The 25,716-nt window shown below is 42.7% G+C and overlaps 2 protein-coding genes across 10 annotated transcripts in view; both read right to left on the reverse strand.

Annotated features, from left to right (window-relative positions):
* CLYBL (citramalyl-CoA lyase) overlaps positions 1–25,716 on the reverse strand; it is a 296,263-nt gene that overhangs the window by 56,532 nt on the left and 214,015 nt on the right. The window lies entirely within an intron of this gene.
* LOC101287564 (STING ER exit protein) lies at positions 9,995–11,292 on the reverse strand. The gene has a single exon (XM_004273634.4). The coding sequence runs from the start codon at positions 11,223–11,225 to the stop codon at positions 10,557–10,559; it is 669 nt and encodes a 222-aa protein (XP_004273682.1). The 5' UTR covers positions 11,226–11,292; the 3' UTR covers positions 9,995–10,556.

Here is a 25,716-nt window from a genome sequence, read left to right on the forward strand (position 1 = left end):
CGATGTCTACTATGTCCACCAAATAACTGGTATTTGAAATGAATTGTCCAGTCCGATGGGCAAGTGACTGATTTCCAGACTTCACTCGAGATGACTATAGCAGAGATGAAAGCCATTGTAATGCACATTGGTGAAACTCTAAATAGTGGTCTCAGGACTTCCCTGGTAACACACTGGTTAAGAATCTGCCTGCCACTGCAGGGGACATGGGTTTGATCCCTGGTCCGGGAAGATCCCACATGCCGCGGAGCCACTAAGCCCGTGTGCCACAACTACTGAGCCTGCACTCTAGAGCCTGTGAGCCACAACTACTGAAGCCTGTGCGCCTAGAGCCTGTGCTCCGCAACAAGAGAAGCCTGTGCACTGCAACGAAGAGTAGCCCCCGCTCGCCACAACTAGAGAAAGCCTGTGTGCAGCCACGAAGACCTAACGCAGCCAAAAATAAATAAATTTATAAATAAATAAATAGTGTTCTCATTTTGCGCATTAGCATTACTTTCCCATTGGAAAGGTAAAATAACTAATAGGTAACATTTATTGAGCATTTACTAAGCACCAGGCATGGTGCTAAGTGCTCTACCTGCATTTTCTCATTGAATAAATACAAGAAACTAGATAATTTATGGATTAATGGTAGTCTTGACTGCCAGCATATTCACATTAGGGAAAAAAATAAGGATTTGTTTTTCTCTTTCCACATGCGTCATGCTTTTTTTATTCACTTAAAAATTTTTTTGCAACTGAGTTGAATCTTAACATTCAATTAAGAAGGCACTCACAGGAAAATGACACTTCACACTACAAAAAAGCTCTAGCTTATTCAGATGGAAGGCAATAATATCACCAAGAAATCCCTTCATGAAGTGGTGGACAAATACATTTTTTTCTTTGATTTGGCAGGCTTTGCTCCACAGTTAAGAAAAGCTGAAAGGTTGAAAGTCTGATTCAGTATTTGAATTGTCCCCAGAAAAACTATATAAAACCAAACATGTTATTTATTGGCTTTGCGTTGGGGTGATGAAGCGGGGACAGGGGTTGGGGAGAAAGGAGTGCACTTGGGGCGTGGGGGCAGGAATCAAGGGAAAGAAAGCCCTTGAGGTCATTACTTCCTGCCAATTTCAGTTTCAAAACCAAATTCCTCCAACTTGCCAACAGCCCTCAACAAATTCTCATGGTCAGAATGAACACTTATCAAAAGTAGTTTCATTTGGGAAGGGTTTTTATGATACTAATAAAACTTTAAAGCTTCTCACTGTTGATGAATGTAGTTTGAAAAAAAAGGTCTTAACAATATATGGCCATTTGGATAGCAGTTGTTATCTAGGAAAATAATAAACCAAAGCAGAGAGAAAAAATAATTATTTGAGCCAATATTGAGTTGAAGTCCAATCAAGGAGACAAGCCAAGACAGTAGATTTAAACCAGGCGGATGTAGGTCTATGACCGGGTAGAAGCAGGGAAGGCCTCCAAATGTGGTCTGAGTTAAGCAGTGTGAGGAAACCAGCTTAAAGTTGTCAAGTCGGATGGACGCAGAGTACATAGGAGCAGTCTGAGACAGCTCTGTGGAGTCCTGATTTACTGAGCTCTGACTGCCAATAATTATGCCAAGCTTAGACAAAAGCAAGAGAGAGCTCATGCCAGCTAAAGTGAGGAAGGATGCAGCCAACAGTGGCTTGGTTCCACACCTTGCTGTGGGCTGTCCCACAGCAATAAAATGCATCCACTTGCTCTGTCATGCCCTCTCGCTGCAGCCACAGGATAGGAAGATCCTGAAGGTGAAGGTCAGAAGTCAACTCATCAACTCAGTAGTATGGTTCCAAGGCCATCAACAGCTGTCGAGAGAAATGCTTCCTGTGTGTATCTAGATCCATAGCCTCAAAGAACCCAAGATGTGCTATGCTCCATGCAGCCTGGCACAGCTACAAACCCAGGATGGCTTCAGCTCAGAAAAGTTTCAACTTCCAGGTTTCCTTTCAAGGGCAGGTCGGGCTTATAAAGGGTCTGCTGGGACAAAGTGTATGGGAAATGGAAGGGAACTAACTAGATCGTTTGGGCTGAAGTGCATTTTAAAACTTGAGTTATTTGAGGGACTTTCCTGGTGGCGCAGTGGTTAAGAATCCTCCTGTCAATGCAGCGGACACGGGGTCGAGCCCTGGTCCAGGAAGATCCCACATGCCGTGGAGCAACTAAGTCCGCAAACCACAACTACTGAGCCCATGTGCCTAGAGCCCAAGCTCCACAGCAAGAGAAGTCACCGCAATGAGAAGCCTGCGCACTGCAACAAAGAGTAGCCCCTGCTCGCCGGAACTAGAGAAAGCCTGCGCACAGCAACGAAGACCCAACACAGCCAAGAATAATTAAATAAGTAAATAAATTTATTAAAAAAACCCCAAAAAACTTGAGTTATTTGAATCATCACCTCCATCCTCTAGTTTAATCTGCATGTGCGCTCAAGGACGCAGGATCCCTGGCAACATCAGCTTCCTAAATTGTTCATGTTGGTGTCAAACAAAATCTGACCTCTAAGCTGTTTAGTTGTGTCACTTGGATTCGAAGGGGACTGTTTGTTCAAAGCTCATGTTCTAAACCTGTTTGTGATTTTTATCTAAAGTCAGATTGCCATGGTTTCAGCACATTCCGGTTTACTTAGTAAAATTCAGCCCTTGTGAAATTGGCTGCAAATGAAGTACCCCATTCCAATTTTAGGCATAATCTGATTAGTACTTTTCATGCTGTAATAATGAGCAGTGAATACTCAGCATTTTATTAGACTTTTTTTCCTCTTTCTGGCTCAGAATTAAAACCAAGCTCTTTCCACTTCATCATTCTGTACCTTTCCAAAAAAAGATGATGGCTTTGGAGTTATATTGCCATACAACACCCTTATTAACGGGCTGTTGCTTGTGACAATTTACATAAGTGAAGTGTGCATCCCTCTGCTGTGTATCCCAAAATATCCAACAACTTCACTGAATTTACACCAACCAACAAGCATGTTGATTTTTTTTTCTTTTTGGTATTTTAATGGTGAAATATGTTACTATGCTAGCAAACACACCCATGCCATCTGTTGGGTGAGAGGAAGGCAGTTTCTAAGAACAATTAAATTTAGTTCTGGGTCTTCAGCTAGAGAGCCACAGTCCACCAGTTGTGAAAAGAAAGAAATTCTGTTCATGCTGTTCTCTCTCTATCACAGGCCTTACGTCTTGCTACCATGTCTCTTACATCTCTCTCATCTCCATCACCTCGCTCCCTTCACACTTTCATTCTCTTTTTCTTTGGCTCTTGTTTGGCCCTGACCATCCTTCCAAGTGCCATCTCATTAGGGGGATTAGTAAGACTCGGCCTGGCAGACACCACCTTCTCAGAAGGGCTATCCAGGTGATCTGCTGAGATTATTGGGAGGTAAATGCTCCCTGGAGAAAGAAGGAAAAGGAAATGAAGGCAAAAAGAGGCCACTCAAAAACAACTGTTTTTGGGGGGTGGGGTGGTCTTACATTCTGGAAGCAAAACAGGTTGTTCAAAATGGAGTTTAGAAGGAACTGCACTCTAAATGTGTTAACACTGCAGGACAGCCTTGGTAAGCATTTCTCAGTGTAGGATGAACTTGTCCTCCTAAAATCTGACAACCTGAAAAGAGGGAATAATGAATATAAGGCCTTCCTCAACAGTTACATGAGATTTTTGCAGAGACTAATTACCTTTGTGTGTTTGTAGCATGTTTGATTCCAGAGGTGGGCTCTGCAAAGGCCACAAAGAAAGTTGGCACAGGTCAGACTCTTCACAGGCCCTGGTCCTAAAAGGTGGTATTACCAAAGTTCCCACATTCAACTGATACTTCGTGCCATGGGCTGCTCAGTGCAGTGGACCGGTGGCTAATAAACTTGTCCTTATACATAAGCCACCGTATTATGTGACTCTGGGCCAGGAACCAAGGCGTGCTATGATTTCAGAGACCGGATTCTTATCACCTGGGGAAGAGACATGCTCTGCTGACGTAAGAAAGCGGATAAATCAACCATCACCGAGACCTGCAGACTCTGAAATTAAAGGAGAAAATATGCGTGCCGTTGGTTCAATTGGCACCCATTAAAGCTAATAACTAATCAGCCTTGCAAGTTTCTAGCTCAGAATGATCAAATCTGCAAAGAAAACAACATCCGTCCACTTTTACACTCCAGTGGAAGAGGTGGTCCCTCGCGGCGGGGCGGCACAGTCTCGCCATCTGGAGAATAAATCGAGTGTGAAGTACAGTATAGTTTGGGACCAAGCTCCGTGGCAGCAGCTCAGCAGTCAGTTCATTAGTTCCAAACTTCCAGGGATTAGAGCGACATCAATTCTACTGTTGGATAGGAAGAGACAGACAGGATACGAGATTCAAGGAGGATTGTGACAACCAGGAGGAGCCCCTTGGGCTTATTTATAAAACTACAAAGTATAAACATACCCAAATAAGTGTCTTAAATAATAGCATTATTACAGTTTCATAACATCTGAATTAACACCTTCCTCTTCTTCCACCTCCACTCCGAAACCCTGTATGTTAATAACATATAATGTTTTCAGATGAAGTCGCCAAGACGACCCTGAATGCAACAGGAGCAGTGAGAAAGCTGTGCGGCCGAAACAAGACTTGGGAGTTAAGAAGTACGGAATATTTTCTAGGCTCTGGGGAGATGCATAACCTCTGTGATTTTTAAAAATGAGCAATGACTATTTTCATCCTACAAAAGGCAGATTGCCATGCCAATACTCAAAAACACTAGTGAATTCTGTCTTTTCTGAATTTGTCCATCTCACCTCACTTTGATTTCATCTGACTCATAAAATGATGTCATAAGCATGGATTGGAATGGGCAAAAGGCCCTGATATTGTCATCTATATAAAATTATTTTTTTCGAAAATTTTGAGATTGTTTGGTTTAAAATAAAAAGTTCTGATGTATTGTTCCATTTAAGGATCTCCCTTTTCATATAAGTTCTTTTTATACACTAATATTAAAAAACAGAAGTGCTTGTGACAAAGTCATCATTAGAAAATTACTGTATTTTTCTTACAAATGTATAAAATGTATTATAATCACAGAGACTGCTGTAGTTACTGCATTAGAAAAAAAGCCAAATTCTCACTGATTATTACAACCTGGTAGTGTTTCTTTAGGTAAGATGGTAGTGTTGAGTTTTCTAACCCCCAAAAATCTTGGTTTGCCTGTTTTTTTTTTAACCTTTTTTTTTTTTTTTTTTTGGCTGCACCATGTGTGGCATGCGGGATCTTAGTTCTCAGACCAGGGATTGAACCCACGCCCCCCTGCAATGGAAGCACAGAGTTTTAACCACTGGACCACCAGGGAAGCCCCTTGGTTTGCCTGTTTTTGAAAAAAGAAAATCTACAGCAATATTGAACATACCATGAGTTAACTGGTTAAAATTTCATTCATCAATAACACCAAAAGCACTGGTAACAAAAGAAAAAATAAATTGAACTTCATGAAAAATTTAAAATGTTGTGCATCAAAAGATACTTTCAACAGAGTGAAAAGGCAACCCACAGAATGGGAGAAAATATTTGCAAATCATATGTCTGATAAAGGAATATATATTCAGAACATATATAGAACTTCTAAAACTCAGCACCAAAAAAACAAACACCACAATTCAAAAATGGGCAGAGGACTTGAACAGACATTTCTCCTAAGAAGATATAAAAATGGACAATGAGCACATGAGAAGATGTTCAGTACCATTAATCATTAGGGAAATGCAAGTCAAAACTACGAGACACCACTTAACACCCATTAGGATGGCTACTGTCAGAAAAACAGAAAAAAACAAGGGTTGGAGAGGATGTGGAGAAATTGGAACCCTTGTGCACTGTTGGTGGGAATGTAAAATGGTGCAGCCGCTATAGAAAATAGCATGGCAGTTCCTCAAAAAATTAAAAATAGGACTTCTCTGGTGGCGCAGTGGTTAAGAATCCGCCTGCCTGTGCAGGCGTGGGACATGGGTTCGAGCCCTGGTCAGGGAAGATCCCACATGCCGCGGAGCAACTAAGCCCGTGCGCTGCAACTACTGAGCCTGCGCTCTAGAGCCCGCGAGCCACAACTACTGAGCCTGCGCTCTAGAGCCCGCGTGCCACAACTACTGAAGTCCACGCGCCTAGAGCCCGTGCTCCATAACAAGGGAAGGCACCTCAATGAGAAGCCCGCGCACCACAACAAAGAGTAGCCCTGCTCGCCGCAACTAGAGAAAGCCTGAGCAGCAACGAAGACCCAACGCAGCCAAAATAAATAAATAAGTAAAATAAATTTATTAAAAAAATTAAAAATAGAATTAACATATGATGCAGCAATTCCACTTCTGGGTATATACCCAAAAGCGCTGAAAGCAGGTCTCGAAGAAATTATTTGTACACCCATTTTTATAGCAGCATTATTCACAATAGCTAAAATGTGGAAGTAAACCAAGTGTCCACTGACAGAAGAATGGATAAGCAAAATGTGTTAAATATGTGCAATGGAATATTGTTCAGGTTTAAAAAGGAAGGAAATTCTGACACATGCTACAACATGGATAAACCTGCTGTGCTAAGTGAAGACATTATGCTAAGTGAAATAAGCCAGTTACAAAAGGACAACAATGTGAATATATTTAATAACCACTTAATGGTACACTTAAAAATGGCTAAGATGGTAAACTTTGTATTTTATCACAATAAAATTGAGGAAAATGTTCATTTATTGATTTCATCCCATAAGTTATTACACTCTAGGCATTCTGTTTACTCTGAAACTGTAGATTTTGGTAGAGCAAAGTTTCTGATATGCTGATTATGAAAGATCCTTTAAAACACAGGTTTATTAAAATGCCGAATCAGCTTTCATTCAAAGGACTAAGAAGACTCAGGATGTGTATGGGTGGATACACTGGCATACAAGTACAAGTAGCTCTTTGAGTCTCTGTTTTCAGTTCTTTTGGGTATATACCTAGGAGTAGAATTGCTGGGCCATTTAGTAATTCTATGTTTAGCTTTTTGAAGAACTGCCAAACTGTTTTCCAAAGTGGTTGTACCACATTTTACATTTCCCACCAACACTGTTATCAGAGTTCCAAATTTTTCCACACTCTTGCCAACACTTGTTATTTTTCATTTTATTTGTTTTTGATAATAGCCATCCCAGTAGATGTGATATGGTATCTCGTTGTGGTTTTGATTTGCATTTCTCTAATGATTAATGATGCTGAGCATCTTTTTATGTGCTTACTGGCCATCAGTATACAGATCTTCCTTGACTTATGATGGAGTCATGTCCCGATAAACACACTGTAAGCTGAAAATATAATAAGCTGAAAATGCATTTATACACCTAACCTACTGAACATTATAGCTCAGCCTAGCCTACCTTAAATGTGCTCTGAACACATATTAGCTTACAATTGCGCAAAGTCATCTAAACATGAATATCTCACGTAATTTATTGACTACTGTCCTAAATGTGAAAAACTGAATGGTTGTCTGGGTAGAGACTGATTGCCAGTGCATCGATTGTTGACCCTCGTGATCACATTGCTGATGGGAGCTGTGGTTCACTGCTGCTGCCCAGCATCACGAGACAGGATCGGACCACATATCACTAGACCAAGAAAAGACCAAAATTCAGTACTCAAAGTATGGTTTCTACTGAATGCATACTGCTTTCGCACCATCATAAAGCTGAACCATTGTAAGTCAGGGACCATCTGTACCTTCTTTGGAGAAATGTCTATTCTAGTCCTAAATTTAAAAAAAAATGGGTTGTTTGTCTTTTGGTGTTGGGTTATGAGTGTTCTTTATATATTCTAGATATTTAATCCGTATCAGATATATATGATTCACAAATATTTTCTCCCCTTCTGTAGGTTGTCATTTCACTTTTTTTTTTTTGGCCACACCATGCAGCTCGTGGCATCTTAGTTCCCCAACCAGGGATCGAACCTGCATCCTCGGCAATGAAAGCACAGAGTCTTAACCACTGAACCACTGGGGAATTCCCTATCATTTCACTTTCTTTTTTTTTTTTTTATGTGCAAATGATGTGACCAACAAGGGCTTTATTTCCAAAATATATAAACAGCTCATACAACTCAATAATAAAAATCCAAACCCAATCAAAAAAATGGGCAGAAGATCTACATAGACATTTCTTTAAAAAAGACATACAGATGGCCAAAAAGCACATGAAAATATGCTCAAAAATTATTAGAGGAATGCAAACCAAAATTACAATGATGTATCACCCCACACCTATCAGAATGGCTATCATCAGAAAGTCTACAAATAATAAATGCTGGAGAGGGTGTAGGAATGTAAATTAGTTACAGCCACTGTGGAAAACAGTATGGAGGTTCCTTTAAAAACTAAAAATAGAGTTACCATATGATCCAGCAATCCCACTCCTGGGCATATATCTAGAGAAAATCATGATTGGAAAAGATACATGCACCCCAATGTTCACTGCAGCGCTGTTAACAATAGCCAAGACATGGAAGCAACCTAAATGTCCATGGACACATGAATGGATAACAAAGATGTGGTACATATATACAATGGAATATTACTCATCCATAAAAAAGCATGAAATAATGCCATTTGCAGCAACATGGATGGACCTAGAGATTATCATACTAAGTGAAGCCAGGCAGAGAAAGACAAATGTTATATCACTTATATGTGGAATCTAAAAAATAGTACAAATGAACTTGTTTACAAAACAGAAGCAGACTCAGAAACACAGAAAACAAACTTATGGGTACCAAAGGGGGGCGGGTGGGTGCATAAATTGGGAGTATGGGGTTAACAGATGCACACTACTATATATAAAACAGATAAACAACAAGGTCCTACTGCATAGCACAGGGAACTATATTCAATACCTTATAAGAAATTATAATGGAAAAGAATAGAAAAAATATAGATATATACATATGTATGTATAACCAAATCACTTTGTCGTACACTTGAAACTAACACAATATTGTAAATCAGCTATACCTCAATGAAAAAAATAATAATCTCTCTTCAAATCTAAAAACAAAACAAAACAGGTTTAGTGGAAGTAAGTATGAAAGAGCAGCAATGGTAGGAGGCTGTGGTCAGAGCAGAGTATTGGCTCTCACAGGTGGTGCAGATGATATCCAAGGAGTTTGTGGCTAAAGGGGGGTGAAGGTAAAGGTCATTGTTTGGAGTCGTGGTCAAGGAATTGTGAGGAGGTTATGGTTGCTTATCCACACGATGCCTAATTATCTCTCAACATGAGGACCAGGAAATGAGGTGGAGAGGAAGACTCAGTTGCAAAGCCCCCATTGGATGCAGGAGAGTAACTGGGAAGCTGGTCACACAGCCCCACCCCAGGCTTTCCCAGGACCCCCCCACCCCTCCTTCTCCCAGTTCTTGCTAGCTCACATCTAACCCCACTCTAACCTACTTTTCCTTCCAAATTCAGAAATCGGGGGAAAAAAAGCAAAGAAAAATGCCCTACTGTTTCCCAGCAGCACCTCACATACATGCCTTGGGTGCCTACTAAGCACCCAAGCCATGTAAATAATACGAAGAGGCTAAAACACTCCTCCTGTCCCAACACCTTGCAATACAGGTGAACAGATAAAAACATGGGTACAAACACTACATACTAATGTCACTGAAGCAGTGTGACATTAAATATTTATGTATATGACACTCCTCCACAAATAGCAAATGTGAAATAAAAGACAGTCAACAGATAACTTTTATCTCGGTGTCATTTCTTTTTTTTTTTTTTTTAACATCGTCATTGGAGTATAATTGCTTTACAATGGTGTGTTAGTTTCTGCTTTATAACAAAGTGAATCAGTTATACATATACCTATGTTCCCATATCTCTTCCCTCTTGCGTCTCCCTCCCTCCCACCCTCCCTATCCCACCCCTCCAGGCGGTCACAAAGCACCGAGCTGATATCCCTGTGCCAAGATTTCAAAAATCTTTAAACATTTTATTAACTTTGAAGAAGGAATAAGAATAGCTCCTTTAGAAACTAGACACACTGAAGCACTGATCTATTCACAGAGCTTCTACACAGATGAAGAAGTTTATATCAAATGGACAAAAAATAGTACAGAAGACCTATACACAGAAAGATTGAGAAAAATCCATCTCTAGAAAGCAGGTCAGATGAACTCAAAGACCTCACTGAGGGCTTCCCTGGTGGCGCAGTGGTTGGGAGTCCGCCTGCCGATGCAGGGGACACGGGTTCGTGCCCCGCTCTCGGAGGATCCCACAGGCCACAGAGCGGCTGGGCCCGTGAGCCATGTCCGCTGAGCCTGCGCGTCCGGAGCCTGTGCCCCGCAGCGGGAGAGGCCACAACAGCGAGAGGCCCGCGCACCGCAAAAAATACCTCACTGAATGTAGGAGAATCACTAGGAAGTCACGTAAAGCCTTCTGCTGGGGCATAAAGGTAGGAACCAGTCCATGTAGTCAAGAAAACACTCTTTTCCTCCTTATCTAAATGCTTGCCTCCAGTCTGGGTTCACGGAAAGGTCCTGATTATTTGAACTGGTTGTCAATCAAGGTTCCCTTCATTTTCGCTTTCTTGGCTTCCGGTTCAGCCAGCTCCTGCAGCCGCCTCTTACTCATGCCTTTGCGCTCCAGCTGCTTCTCAATCACCTTGGCATTCTGCGCATACGAGTCAGCAACTTCTCTAGCCTCAATCTCCTCTTCCTCTTCATCAATAGTAGACACAGTGACAGAGCTGAACTTGCCCATGTCTTTAGTCCGTTTCGTCATCATCACTTTCTTAGGAGGCTCTTGTTTCTGAGTATATATGTTCGTCTTCCCAAAACCCTGGCCAAACTTGACTACTGCTCCATCCACAATGAAGGTCACAGGAGCATTCTTCGGTTGGGACTGGTAGAAGAGTGGCAGCCCGCACTTTGCACATTTCTTCCTGTAATGTCGTTCAATGCCTTCAGGCCTCCGAATATACATAGTCTCCTCGTCTTCTGTGTTACAAAACTTGTGGGCATGTTTGGCAGCATCAATCACACGGGACCGATCCCGGCGCCTCACGGGCAATTTCTCCAACTGACAGTCCAGCACCAGGACCATCTGGCCGCATAAACAGTAGTAGACGTGAAGGGGCTTCTCGCCGTCGTCATACTCCTCGCGATCCCGGGTATCGGAGCAGACTACGGACCGGGAAACTACTTTAGGCATAGCTCAGAGCAGCACCGGAAATTATAAAGGCAAAAGTAAGAGTCACGCGGAAATGACGTCATTCACCTCATTTCACTTCCTTTTTTTTTTTTTTTTTTGCCGTACGTGGGCCTCTCACTGTTGTGGCCTTCCCCGTTGCGGAGCACAGGCTCCGGACGCGCAGGTTCAGCAGCCATGGCTCATGGGCCCAGCCGCTCCGCGGCATGTGGCATCTTCCCGTATCGGGGCATGAACCTGTGTCCCCTGCATCGGCAGGCGGACTCTCAACCACTGCACCACCAGGGAAGCCCTTATTTCACTTTCTTGATAGTGTCCTATGATGCACAAAATTTATAATTTTGCTGAAGTCCAATTTATCTATTTTTTCTTTGGTAGCTTGTGCTTTTGTTATCATTTTGAGATCACTGCCTAATCCAACATTATGAAGACTTACACATGTCGTCTTCTACTAGTTTTATAGTTTTAATTCTAACAACATTTAGGCTCTTGATATATTTCTGGTCTACTCATTTGTATACAATAGGGAGGTTTGTGATATTTTTATTTTGTGGTTTCAGTCTTCATCTCTCAACAAAATACAATGAAAATTCCCTGGGAAGAGGAAACTCAAGTAGAAAGAAAGGGCTTACTTCCATCAGCCTCTTCACTCAGCTCTGCCCTCACCCCTGACTGGTGACTGGCTGGTGTTTAGCTTTCCTGTTGCCAAGGCCTTATCCACCACCTCCCCGCCATGCTCCTCTTTCACTTTGCCCTTTCCCCATCTGCTCCTAATGGATTTTCCTCAACTATATATGACAGGTCTTGTGTTGTTGTGGTTTTTTTTCTGAGGACCTTGCCAGGCTACCCCATGAGCCTCTGAGGGACCTCAAACCCAAACCTATAGGGAACTGTGGAGCTACTCCTGAGAAGATGTCCTGCATGGGCATAGCTGCCCGTGTTTTTTACATTTCTTGTTAACTTTATGATTTAACAGTGAGGCTCTGAGGTACACTTTGCACACAGCTCTTCGCAAAGACAAAGTATTTACTTACTAAAGGCTTGCATCGCCCTTCCCAAAGCCAGTAATGACCACCACGCTCAGATTTGACTGGAGCTCCGGAGTCTGCAAGTTCATGGCTCTCTCCACTCATTATTTTCTTTGTTCTCACTCATTGCTTGTTCTCAGCCTCAGAGGAGCAATGTTATTTCTGTGTTCTAGTAGGGCACACGAGATCTGTTCCAAGTGGGATGATCTGAGTGAGGAAGGGGTGCTATGACTGCTCTCTCCTGGGGGGTAGGGAGTGGGCAGGAGCCATGGCTCCATGATGGGAAGGATCCAGAGGAAAACTGAACAATGTCATCACTCATGAGGTGTTTTATGTACTTAAGACCAAATGTCCAGATACTTGAAAACATTTAGATAACTGATAGGATTTGTCCTTTTTAAAAAAAGAGTGTTTGTGATTCTGAAAAGAAAATTATCTGAATACTATTCTCATATTCTGCCTGATGTGCCTGGTTTGGTGCAATTAAAATTTTTTAACAAGTAGGGGAGGGCTCAATCAAATGTTTTCCACCATGCCCGGTGTTAGGGACAGGTGTGGAGGAGAGGGAACGATATATAAATCCTTTATATTGACATATAAACTAACAGAGGAATGTATCATCTAGCTGGGGCGACGCAACGCCCATAGGATGAGAATTGAAGTAACAGTTCAAGTCAGTGGGACAGACTTGAGGGGACTTAGAGGCAGGAGGGAGCACGGCAGGCTGAGCTGGGAGGCAGGAAGTTGAGGATCTCAAGAGGTGCAGAGGAGGGAGGAACACCCAGCAGAGGGCTGGTAAAGGCAAAGGGCACAGGTAGGAATAATGAGTGAATCAAAAGGCAGATGGTCAGTATCTATGAGGTTAGGGAGGGAAGGTGCTGGTGCCAGGAGACGGACAGAAAGGAGATTCCCAAGCGGGCAGGGGAGAGCCCATGTTTTAGGAGGCCCTGTTCCGCTGGGGGAGGAAAGGGTGATGGGGGAAGTGGGACAAGAATCACAGTTCACTTGAGGAAGCAGCTTCCACATCGGAAGCTTCCTGGTGCCCGGCCCGGACTGTGGGAAGGTCCACCCCGCAGCCCTTAGAGCACTAAGTGGAGAAGGTCCCTGTTTGAGTCAGCCCTGCCCGTGGGCAACTTCCCCAACCCCCGAGAGCGCTTTTATCCAGAGAGGGCCTCTAGTCTCAAAGCTTTTTTTTTTTCCCCCCAACAAATTTATTTATTTATTTAATTTTTTGGCTGCGTTGGGTCTTCGTTGCTGCACGCCGGCTCTCTAGTTGCGGTGAGTGGGAGCTAGTCTTCGTTGCGGTGCGCGGGCTTCTCGCTGCTGTGAAAGCTAATCTTTTTGTCTTTGGAATGGGTGTTGTACGCGGGTCTCGGATCTGGGGGTTCACAGTACCATACCTTGAAAGCCCTTGAAAGCGAAAATGGAAAGAACACGTGGAGTGGGAAGGATAGCCCACCCCCCTACTCGCGCCTTCTAATTGGTCTCCCTCCGTCCTGGCCCTCCGACAGCGGAGAAGACGGCTCCCTTCCCACCTGGCGCAAAGCACAGCCGCAAGCAAATCTGCCCTCTCCCTCTCAACCTGCTCTATTTGTGTTTGGCGACTTCTCTGGGCTAGAGGAGGTAATGAACTGTTTTGGTTTAAAAGCCCTCCTGCCGGGTTTCAGTCTGCGTGGGAGAATAAAAGTAAACAAGCGAAAGGGAACTGTGTCATCAAAGGACTCTGCACCTGCCCTTCTTCATTGTAGGGTGAGAACCTTGCCATGTGCCACAGGTGGCACGGGGTACCCACACAGGGCGGGGCCGCGGGCCTTTCATTCTTCTTTAACAACAAATCAAGAGTGATCGGTTCATAATTTAATGAGGCAGCCTTGCCGTGGTTCCAGATACATATCAGGTAACAGCCGTGTCACCTGTATCCTGACCTGAGAAGTTTTACTGTGATGCCCGCAACGTATTTTGGCTGATGACTTCCTTTCCCTCTCAAGCTAACAGTGAGACACATTGCTAGAAATGGATCCAAATGGTCTTAATGTAAACATAAAGAACCAGTTTTTTCTTTGAAGCCAAAGCTGCTTCACTTCTTTGGTGGAAAACATTTGTTTCCCTTCCCATCACCAAATTTTGGAGGCAAGTTGGCTTTTTCTCTCTGAGGCTGCGCTAAGGTAGGTTATGAAGGAGCCCGGCTGCACCCACGTTTGTTGCCGCCGGGAAATTCCTGTCTGTGTGCCAAGTGCTTCAACAACACTTCGCTAAGGTGCTGACACAAAGAATCTTGTCTCCTTAAGTAGGAGGTTATAAAAGCTTACAGACAGAAGTATAAATGTCTAATGATAAGGCCCAAACAACCTTGCAATTAAACGAACCAAGCTAACAGGAATTTGAGCTAGCTGCAGGCTCAAGGCCTTGACTTCTGTTCTGGGCAGGAAGCTTTACCCTGCGACAGAAGAGCATCCCAAACAGGATTCTTTCCATTCCTTAGTATTAATCAGTCTTCCTGGCAACCATGAATGAAGAAATCAGGTAACTGAATAAGCCCTGTGATGGCAGAAACAATGTAAAGAAGTATTTCTTGCAGCACATTAAACTGGATCATTATTCTTACAAACTGCTTTTAAGGTAGGTGAGGCTTTACAGCTAAAAGGAATTTTAAAATTCCCCACACAAGATTACCTGTTGGTTCTACCTTCGTGTATTTTGATTTCTGTTGCTCAAATATACACTCAAAACCTCATTTTATAGTAGCTGATCATTTACTTTTCATGGTTTGTCATTATTGTTTGTCTTGCTTCCTAGCTATTTCCCAAAGAAAGTGAATTAAAAAAGACTTTGTTTCTTTTAGGTGGCAAATGTATAAGTATTTTAAAGGGTAGAACTTTTCCACCTTATTCCTTATACATATTATTTTATTCTAAAAATCAACGAGGAGGGGAATTCCCTGGAGGTCCAATGGTTAGGACTCGGTGCTTTCACTGATGGGGCCCGGGTTTGATCCCTGATCAGGGAACTAAGATCCCGAAAGCCACATGGCGCGGCCAAAGAAAATCAACGAGGAAAGGGAAAGAAAAATATAACGTGTAAAATGGAAGAATGGAGGATGATGATAGCCATCAGAACATTCTATTTTAAAAAAGGCAGATTCTGCCCTTTGACAACTAAGCTTTGGTTACAGCAAAGAGTGCTTCTCAAGGACCAGGCCACGTGGACGTTTCTCTCTGCCGACTTCCACATCTTACACCATAATTCCTCTGAAAATGGGTACCGTGGCAGAGCCCAGCGTCACCTTTACTAGCTCACGGGCACCAGATCTTCTATAATTAAATGTTTTCCTCGAGAAAATACTAATAAAACAATGCAATGGCTGGCACCACACTTGGTTTTCATTGCATTTGACACCTTTTCCTCTTGCCAGCTCTTCATGTTGACTTTCTCCTCGGCTTCATTCTTTCACTGGTGCCAGGCAGGCTCACTGCGGAACCACTTGGGTTTTCCTCCCTCTTTTTGCGCCCAGTAAATTTTCATAAAGCATTTAACTTGAGAACAAGCAGGTTAATTTGCTGTGCCGGTGAGCCAGGCTCTCAGAAGGCTCCCTGCAACACTGCCGTGTTCTAGAGTCAGGGTCAGAGGTTTTCGTCCCAGTGGCGAGGATGCTTACCAGCGCCTTCTCTGCGCGGACACCAGGTGTGATTTAGCATAATGGACTGTGTGGATGCTCAGTGGCTCCTCTAACCCAGGCGTCAGAACCAAGTCGCTCTTTGCTCTTCATGCAAGGTGTGGATGAAAAGTCTCATGGGCTAGAAGTTCTGCCAGGAAAGGCTTCTGGACACAGAAGAAATGGAAAATCACCCCATCTTGCAACAAACACCTGGTTTCAGGAACATGAAGTTCTTCTTCATGACATCAGTACCTGTTAAAATCCCCAGTCACATCACAATGCCATTTTCCTCTAATGACAGGCAGGAAGAGAGAACCAAAGATTTTTTTCTTATATAAAGAGAACATGCAAAAAACAAATAAGGAAATTAAAAAACTCACTGAATCCGGCCTTTGATTTATACCTAGTCAGTTGACATTGACTTTGAATGCTGATGCTCTAGGTGTCAGCCCTCATAAATAATGAAGGTGACTGAGGAAGACTCTCAGGGAAGAAGCCAAGCTTGGTGGCCAGCACAGTGTAGGTCCCAGGGATGAGAAAAGCAAGTTCCCTGCAGATGGCAAGCTTAGTGACCCTCGAGAAAAGGGCAGGCTCAAAGCAGAGGCAAAGGTTGCCCCACAGGGAGAGTGGCTGAAGTCACACAGAAGATGATTTTAGGACAAGCTTAGCAAACACAACTGCTGGAATTACCAGCCTTTTTGTCCAGACCACTGTCACGGGGCAATTTAACGTGCAGCGACGTACAGTTAGTTAATAGAGAGGACCAATGCGTCCCAATGCCAAGCAATATGGTTTTAGAATGAAGTCTATGTGCTCAGACATTCAAAATCACCTGAAGACGATGATGTATGTGCATACACAGTTCAAAGGGCTTGTCTCTCATTTGCCATCACAGCAGTCCTGTGGTGTACACAGGGCCAGGTATTATTATCCATGTTTGCCTGAAGAACGTGAGGGTTATAAGACTTACCCAGAGAACCTATCCAGAGATCCCACAGCCAGTCAGCAGTCGAGATGAGGAAGAACTCATGTGTAAGGCTCCCAATCTTGTGCTCTGTCTGCAGAGCCCCTCTTTGCATATCTTACAGAGTCTCTGATTTACCCAATAGCCTATAATAAACTATTTGTTTTCTGCTTAAACTCAGCAGATTCTGTGGTTGGCTACCAGGAGCCCTGGCCGATATGGGGATCATATACACATGCAATATGCCATGTCTTTTTCACACAACAGGTAGGAAATACCTTTATGTAGGGGATAATCTATATAATCATTTGTAATGACTGCAGAGTATTCTATTGCATGGATATGCCATAATTTATTTAATCAATCCCCTAATGATTAAGATTTAAATTTTTCCAATTCTTTTGCTATTAATTCATTCATTTTATTCAACAGATATTTACTAAATACTCTTCACGTGCCAGGTACTATTTTAAGTAATGGAGATAACAGCTCCCTGCCTACACAGAACTTACATTCCAGTCAGAAAACAACTAATAAACAAGTAAACCAATAAACAAATGCAGACTATGAAACAATCTAGTAAGAGAACAGAATTTAATAATGGGAGAGTGATGGGGGAGAGGTGCTTGAGATAGGGTAGCAAAACAGCTTCTTTGAGGATATGACATTCGCCCTGATACCTAAAAGATTATATACACAAAGCTGTAATGAATATCTGAGAACATTCATCTTAGAGCACTTGTCTGAATATTCCCTTAGGCTAAATCCTAGAAGTACAAATGCAAAGTCAAATTACATGCTCATTTAGGCGCCAAAAGAATGGCTATGAGGGACCTCCCTGGTGGCGCAGTAGATAAGAATACACCTGCCAATGCAGGGGACACGGGTTCAATCCCTGGTCCAGGAGGATCCCACATGCCGCGGAGCAACTAAGCCCGTGCGCCACAACTACAGAGCCTGTGCTCTAGAACCCGTGAGCCACAACTACGGAGCCCACGTGCCACAATTACTGAAGCCCACGCGCCTAAGCCCATGCTCTGCAACAAAGAGAAGCCACTGCAATCAGAAGCCCGTGCACCGCAACGAAGAGTAGCCCCTGCTCGCCGCAACTAGAGAAAAGTCTGCATGCAGCAATGAAGACCCAACGCAGCCAAAAATAAATTAAAAATTAACTTAAAAAAAAAACCCAACAGGGCTTCCCTGGTGGCGCAGTGGTTGAGAGTCCGCCTGCCGATGCAGGGGACACAGGTTCGTGCCGCGGTCCGGGAAGATCCCACATGCCGCGGAGCGGCTGGGCCTGTGAGCCATGGCTGCTGAGCCTGTGTGTCCGGAGCCTGTGCTCCACAACGGAGAGAGGCCCACGTACCGCAAAAAAAAAAAAAAAAAAAAAAAGAAAAGAAAATGGTGTAACATAAGTGGTTAACAATGTTAGATTAAAAAAAATACATACTCATTTAAACATGTATACTAAAACTAATTTTTAAAAAAGGGATGTACAAATTTATTTATTATTATTTTTAATATTTATTTACTTAGGCTGCACGGGGTCTTAGTCGCAGCACGTGGGATCTTCATTTCGGCATGTGGGATCTTTTAGTTGTAGCATGTGGACTCTTAGTTGCGGCATGCATGTGAGATCTAGTTCCCCGACCAGGGATTGAACATGGGCCCCCTGCATTTGGGAGCGTGGAGCCTTGGCCACTGGATGATCAGGGAAGTCCTGGGGTGTACGAATTTAAACTCCCATTTCCTGGTGCCCACCCACTTGGGGTTGGTTCTGAGCTCATACTAGCTTGACCTGTTTTCAAGAACTCAGCGTCCACACACCAGGACTGTAACCACACGAGGACAGGGATGGTAGCTTGTGGCTCTCATGTCCCTAGTGCCCAAACCAAAGGAAAACACAGGGGGCTGGTCTCCTGACACTGAGGAGAGTCCCCAAAGAAGACGATATACTCACAGATAGTGGGATAGCCTGCCTATTAAATCTTACACCTTTCATTTTATATGAAATCAGATCTTAAATATCCAAAGTCTACTTTCCTACAGGGACCATGGCCTTCTGTTTGCTGGATTCTTCAGGAGGGCAGGTAAGTCTAGTGTGCTCACCACTGCTTGATAAAAAGGCACAGATAGCAACCTGCTGAATGTTTTCGTTTCAACATAGAAACCCAAACCTGGAATCTTGAATTGGTGCCTTGGCAGGAATGGAAGGCCACAGGTTGCAGATGGCAAATGACTCACTGCCACCTGAAAAGGTCTATGCTGTTGGTACAAAATGTGACCACATTCCATTTCTTCCTTTGTCCATCTGTTGCTGTTGTGGTCTAGGAGTGATAATGATTTTAAAGATTCAAATTTGGACTGTGTGTTAGCTTATTTCTCAAGCCACATCAAATATGGTTTGGCAATAAGCACTATTTGGTGCTGTTTGACTAAGAAGGTAGTAAAGAACACGAAGGTTTCTATCTTTTTTCAGGCTGTATGCATATGTCACCTTTTGAATGGAGGTGGCTGTGATTAAGGTGGCTAGCCACACAGCTGACTCATAAGAAGACTGGTAAGAAGTTTTGGTTGATTACGATGTTAGACTAACTCTTCATCCACTCAATGTGCTTAACAACATGGCTTCCATTGTTGTCTTCTTAAATCCAGCCATGCTTAATAACAATTTTTCAGTTTTTCAAAAGGGTGTTAAGAACGTTTAATGTTTAATAACACAGTAACATGGAAGATTACCATATTTCATAAAAGTCAGGCTTTGACTTCTTCCAAAGCCAAACAACATGCATATTCAGAATTATTTTCTTGGCAACTCACATTTAACTGCTATGGAAAATATGCCACAAATGGTAGCATTCCTGAGATAAAAATTCGATGTGTTTGGGGCCTGAAAAATTGGTTTCTGAGTTTCTTTCTGGCTTCAACATTCACCATTCTCTGTATAGCCCTACTCTGGTCAATTGTCCAAGAGAACCCCCTCCTTCCAATAGTAGAAATATGTACCCTTATTACTTCCTTTTGGATAGAAATAATAATGTACTGCTGGCCTAATATTTTAATGGTACAAAAATGCAAAATATCTAATATTCGAGTATTCTTTTCTTTTCTTTTTTTTTTTTTTTTGCGGTACTCAGGCCTCTCACTGTTGTGGCCTCTCCCGTTGTGGAGCACAGGCTCTGATGCGCAGGCCCAGTGGCCATGGCAGCTAGGATGTGAACAGAACTGAAGTGGTGTGTGAAACGTTGAACCTCTTAGAAGAAAGCCACTTGCCCTCCACTCTCTCTTCTCCCATCTCACAGGCTGAAACTCAAACATGGTATGAAGAGAGTCTTAGCCACGCAAATTAGGGCGTCAGACTAACAGGTAGAAGCAACATGGGTCTCTGGATGACCTCAAGGAGGAGGGCTGCTTACCTGCCTGGACTACCCACCTGCCTCTGAACTGTTAGGTGAGAGAGAAATAAACTTCATTCAGTTTGAGCCACTCTAGCTTTGGGTCTTTCTGCTGTAGTAGCTGAGCCTGTACACTAACAAAAAAGGAGGTCAACTGCACATGGAGGATGGGGATGATGGTGAGAGTGGAGTATGCAGTAGGGGCAGGAAGACTGTCTGGGAAGACAATATAAAGACAGGCTCTGCTACCAAGTCCCGCTTTCTAGCCTCTGAGCCCTGGGCACTGATCAGCAGTCCTTTTGCTGGTCCAGGATAATTCCGTTTCTCACTTCTTTGTGTGTGTATTAGGAACTGGGGGTGTCTTCTAACAATGGAGGGAGGAGACCCAGGAGGAACCACAGGTGAAATTTTGGGGTGTGTGTGTAGATGATAAGTTGGATTTTAGATGTGTTTGTTTAGCGTCTCAATGAATAATACCTCTTGACCATCAAGGTTCTGAACCAACAGAACAATAAGGTAAAAGAGTCAGCAGGGGGAGATTTAAAACATCTCCTTTATTTCTGATAAGAGCTGGGTTAGGGACACAGTTTAGTGAAAGAGTTGTGCTGGCTTTCTAATACTGAACCCTGGATTTGGATTGGCCATTATGCAGTTATGGCAGTAGCTCAAAGATTCTGATATAACATAACATTTAGGGTTTACTTAATCATTCTATCCCTTTAAATGATAAGAACTGGTATAATAAAGAAATATAAATTATTTAATTAAATATATAAACTTTTCCATTAACATATAATGGTTATATAATGCATTCTTTCATTTTTAAATTTCCCATCCTTCCTCCCTCCCATCCTTCCTTCCTTTTTTCTTTTCTTCTCTCTCTCTCTCTCTCTCTTTTTTTTGGCTTTAACAGATTTAATGACATACCCCACTTGCAGCTGGCCGTTGGCCTCCATTGGTGGTCAAATGGAGCCATTATTGACATTCTGCTCCCACTCTCTAACTAGAAAAACCCAAAGTTATTGTGAAACCCACACTCCTAATTCTGATTGTGACCAGTGGTAAATGGCTGGCTTGCCCAGTCCACTTAGGGGATGGGTTCTTGAGCTCCCCTGGAAAATAACTTTAGGACTAGAGAAGTCTGTCTGACAATAAACTTCCTTTCCAGGGTATTTCTCAGTTTTGATATGTAAGTCTGAACATACCGGCTCACATCCATCTCTGTACAGTTACCCCTGTCAGTTTTTGCCACCATCTACTGAAATGACCTGTCTACATGTTGGTTTCTTCTACCTGGCGAGCATGTTGTACCTACTTAATAAATGTTTATTGAACTGAATAATTAAAAAAGAAGTAGAAGTAAGGTAACAGTGGGGTCTAAGGTGGGTTCTTTCAAGAGATCATCTTAAGGTATGGAAGGAGAAACCAGTGGTATGAACTAGCGGTTGGCACCATGGGAATAGAGAAATGTCAGGAAGATCTAAGACCAGTAAAAGGTTAAGTGCTTTCATAGTTTTCCTACTGGAAGTCAACCATCAAAGCTAAGTTGCAAAACTGGATTATAAAAAACAAACAAGCATACAATGTGCTGTTATTTAAAAATCACTTATCTGGGGGCTTCCCTGGTGGCACAGTGGCTGGGAGTCCGCCTGCCGAGGCAAGGGGCACGGGTTCGTGCCCCGGTCCGGGAGGATCCCACGTGCCGCGGAGCAGCTGGGCCCGTGGGCCATGGCCACTGGGCCTGCGCGCCGGAGCCTGTGCTCCGCAACGGGAGAGGCCACAGCAGTGAGAGGCCCGCGTTATCGCAAAAAAAAAAAAAAAATCACTTGTTTGGAAATAAATAAATCCAATATTGTCACAAACACTGTAAGCTGTTCACCCTCAATTGTTAGCTAGCAAGTTGATTAACATCATATTCTAAATTTGAAATGAAAACTATATTGGAAAACAGTTTTTAAAAGATGTACTGAGACAGAACTCTGAGAACAGGCCAACAAATTCGGGCCAAAAGACCAGCTAGTCGACTGTTTGATAAATGTATTAAAAAACAGCAGAATTTTATTGATACTATTACTCTGTGAAGCTGAAATACCCTAAAACAGAAAGGCTAATGAAGAGGGTGGATCTGGTACAGAAATGAACATCCCAAAACAAAGCCGGGGATGGAGGAATGAAGCCCTTTTCTCTGATAATGGGGTGATTCCTTCTACCAAAAATTTTTAAAAAACGGTGGTTCTTTCAGAAGATGATATTTCTGGACAGCCATTACGTGAGCAAAAAATGTTTATTTCAAAAGAGATCCAATATTCAGATTTAATAATATTATTAATATGTTTTAAGTCAGCATTCTTTGATTTTTATTATTAGCAAGACTGACCATGATGTTACTAGAAAAAGAGATATTGGAGTTCCCAATTAATGATGTCCATCCTTTGAAATGTCCTCTGAAGTGTATTAGTTTCTTAAGGCTGCCACAAGCAATTATCACAAACTTGGCTGCTTAAAACAATGGAGATTTATTCTCTCACAGCTCTGAAGACCAGAAAAATTTGAAATCAAGGGGTCAACAGGGCTGTGCTCCCTCCCTAGAGAATCCTTCCTTGCTTGTCCCAGCTTCTGTGGGCTGTCGGCATCCCCTGTGGCTGCATCGCTCTAATCTCTTCTCTGTGTCTCTTTTAAGAATACTTGTCCTTGGACGTAAGGCCCACCTGGGTGATCTAGGATGACCTCATCTTGACATCCTAACTACATCTAGAAGGACCCTTTTCCACATAAGGTTGCATCTATAGGTTCTGGGAATTAAGATGTGGACACATCTTTTGAAAAGCCACCAATCAATCCACTACGGGCAGCATATTCCATGAACAGTGGAATAAAAGGTTCTTCAAAAGAGCTACTACAAAATAGTGTGTTAATGAAGATGAGTTCTCCCTTTTCCTTCCTTCCCTCTTAAATTCTACATTAGAGATCATAGTGCTGTCTGGAGCCATATTCAGCCTTTCCATTCATTCTGTGCATCAGTGCCTGTTCTTGTCCTTTTTGCTCTTCACCTCCACTGAAAGAGCACCTGTTAAGGGGAAGAGGAAGACAGTATTTCTAAATCACTGTCTTTAGGATGTGTGCTTGGTTTAATTCTTTCCACCAAGAACGCCGACTTTTAAATTTAGGCCTAGTAGATATCATTCAAAGAATGCATTTTAAATGATTGGCTAAGATTTGGAATCAGAAAAACATACAATTTTAGGGCTGAAGAAAGTTCAGCAACTATCTAGTCATTTTAGAAACAAGGAGAGGCAAGTCCCAGGGAGATCAATAAATCACTGAAAGTCATCAATGTGATGGGGGTAGAGCCAAGACTATAACTGAAGTCTCCTGATGCCTATTTAGGCACTTTTTCACTCTGTCACACACAATACAGAATGTGACGCAAAGCTCTCTCCTCCACGGATTACTCAAGATGTTGACCACACTGGTGCCACCCAATGAGAGAATCAACCTTCTATGGACTGAATGTCTGTTTCCCTAAAATTCATATATTGAAGCCCTAACCCCCAAATGTGATGGTATTTGAAGGATGGGGGTTTGGGGGGTAATTAGGTCATTAGGGTAGAGCTCTTGAATGAGATTAGTGCCCTCATAAGAAGAGACACAAGAGAGGCGCTTTCCCCCATGTGTAGGCACAGCAAGAAGGCAGCCACCTATGAACCAGGAAGAGGGCTCTCATCAGGAACCAAATAGTCCTGCACCTTGATCTTGGACTCCCCAGCTTCCAGACTGTGACAAAATAAATGTTTGTTGTTTAAATAACCCAGTCTACGATATTCGTTATATCAGCTTGAACCGATTAAGTTACAACCCAATGAATATATTCAACAATATTTACTGAGTGTGTGTTGTGGGCAGAGCTTGCATACTCAGGTGAGTGAAAGATTGACAGTATCTGAAAGGCCTCGAGGCTTTGATCCAGGTTTCACGTTAGGGTGTTGTTTGGGACAAAGGTCACCTAGTTCAACTCTTGATTCTTCACTATACCCTTAGGAGAAAGGTAAAGTACCTGGAGTTAATGTCCCCACTTAGGAGTATTTCTTAACTTGTCAGATGTCATCATTTGAGTCAAAAGTACCTATTGGCCTAGAAAATAAGTCTCCTCAATTCCTCTCTAGCGCTCAACTCTAAGATGAAGCAGCATTCCAAGGTCAACAACCCAAGCTGTGGTTTTTTTTGTTGTTGTTTTTATTAAAACTCATCATTGTCCATAAAAATCAAGTGTATCTCTGGGGAACAGTAAAACAGTCAACTAGCTACTTGTAAATGAGAGAGGCATTTTCTGGTTGACACAGTGAGCAAAAAAGACCCAGATGGTGGATCCTTTTGGCATAGACTTATCTGCTCCGGCTGTCTAATACATTTCTTCGCTGTGTTAATTCTTGCATCAGAACCGTCATGGCAGTTTGCTTATTTACAAGGAAGACAAAAATGGAAAGATTTTTGTCTGTAGGATTCTTGCCTTCCTCCTTCGACACTGGGGTGGCCTGTTCACTGCAGGGGGCAACTGAAATGACCTGGATCCTTTGGTGAAAAATTTCAAAGCTCTGTCCCATGCAAGATTGAATATAATCCCTTCCTCATGAAACAAGAAAGGGGATTAGACTTTTGGGGAGGTGGTTATGTTACCTCAGCTGGACCTAATGACTGATGAAGGTTCAGAATTTATTTTAAAATGGGTTTTGGCTGCTTGGATAGAGCATGTTGCATTACTGCTGGCTGGAGAGTGAGTCCCGCAGGCTTTCAGCCCTGTCTTCTTTCATGAGGAATCCCTGCCAATCCAGGATCCGTGAACTGCTTCTGCCATCCAATCTCTAATTTAGCATATGTACGAAGCCAATTTTTGGACACCATGATGGAGCCTGGCACCTCTGCAGCCCACCATGTTTGCAGTGCTTACAGTGAAATAAGTAGCAAGATAGAAAAATATATGCCATGAAAAGGCTTTTTAAATTCACAGATAAATTGTCTATGTATTATATATGTATATGTGTCTCTCTCCTGCTTTTCCAACATAAACTTCCCCCATGCCTTTCCTTGCAGTTATTTCATTTAGATTTTCAATCTGGGATGCACTTAGCAACAGCCAACACTGACAAAGATAAAACCCTGCTCCCCACAGAGAACATCTGATGTTTAAAATGTAGAAATGCTGCTCTTTACAAAATAGGACATTTCCCTTTTAATTAGTTTCAAAATACACCCAAATAATTTGCAACTAGGAAATGATACCATTTTAGAGTACTTAAAAATAATTTGCAAGCAAAACCAATTTGATGAGAGGCACAAGCTAGTGAAACCTTCAGTTTTGAGATAAATTCAACTGCTTCTTTGGGGACAGCTGTCACAACCATGGGAACATTCACCTAACCCTCTGGCTTTGATAGTTGTTTTCTCTCAGAAAACC

This window comes from Orcinus orca, chromosome 18, assembly GCF_937001465.1.
Source record: "Orcinus orca chromosome 18, mOrcOrc1.1, whole genome shotgun sequence".
In the NCBI taxonomy this organism is placed as follows: Eukaryota; Metazoa; Chordata; class Mammalia; order Artiodactyla; family Delphinidae; genus Orcinus; species Orcinus orca.

Bases quoted from the DNA above. Each gene is read 5' to 3' on its own strand.
- LOC101287564 (XM_004273634.4), bottom strand. From the start codon at position 11,225: ATGCCTAAAGTAGTTTCCCGGTCCGTAGTCTGCTCCGATACCCGGGAT.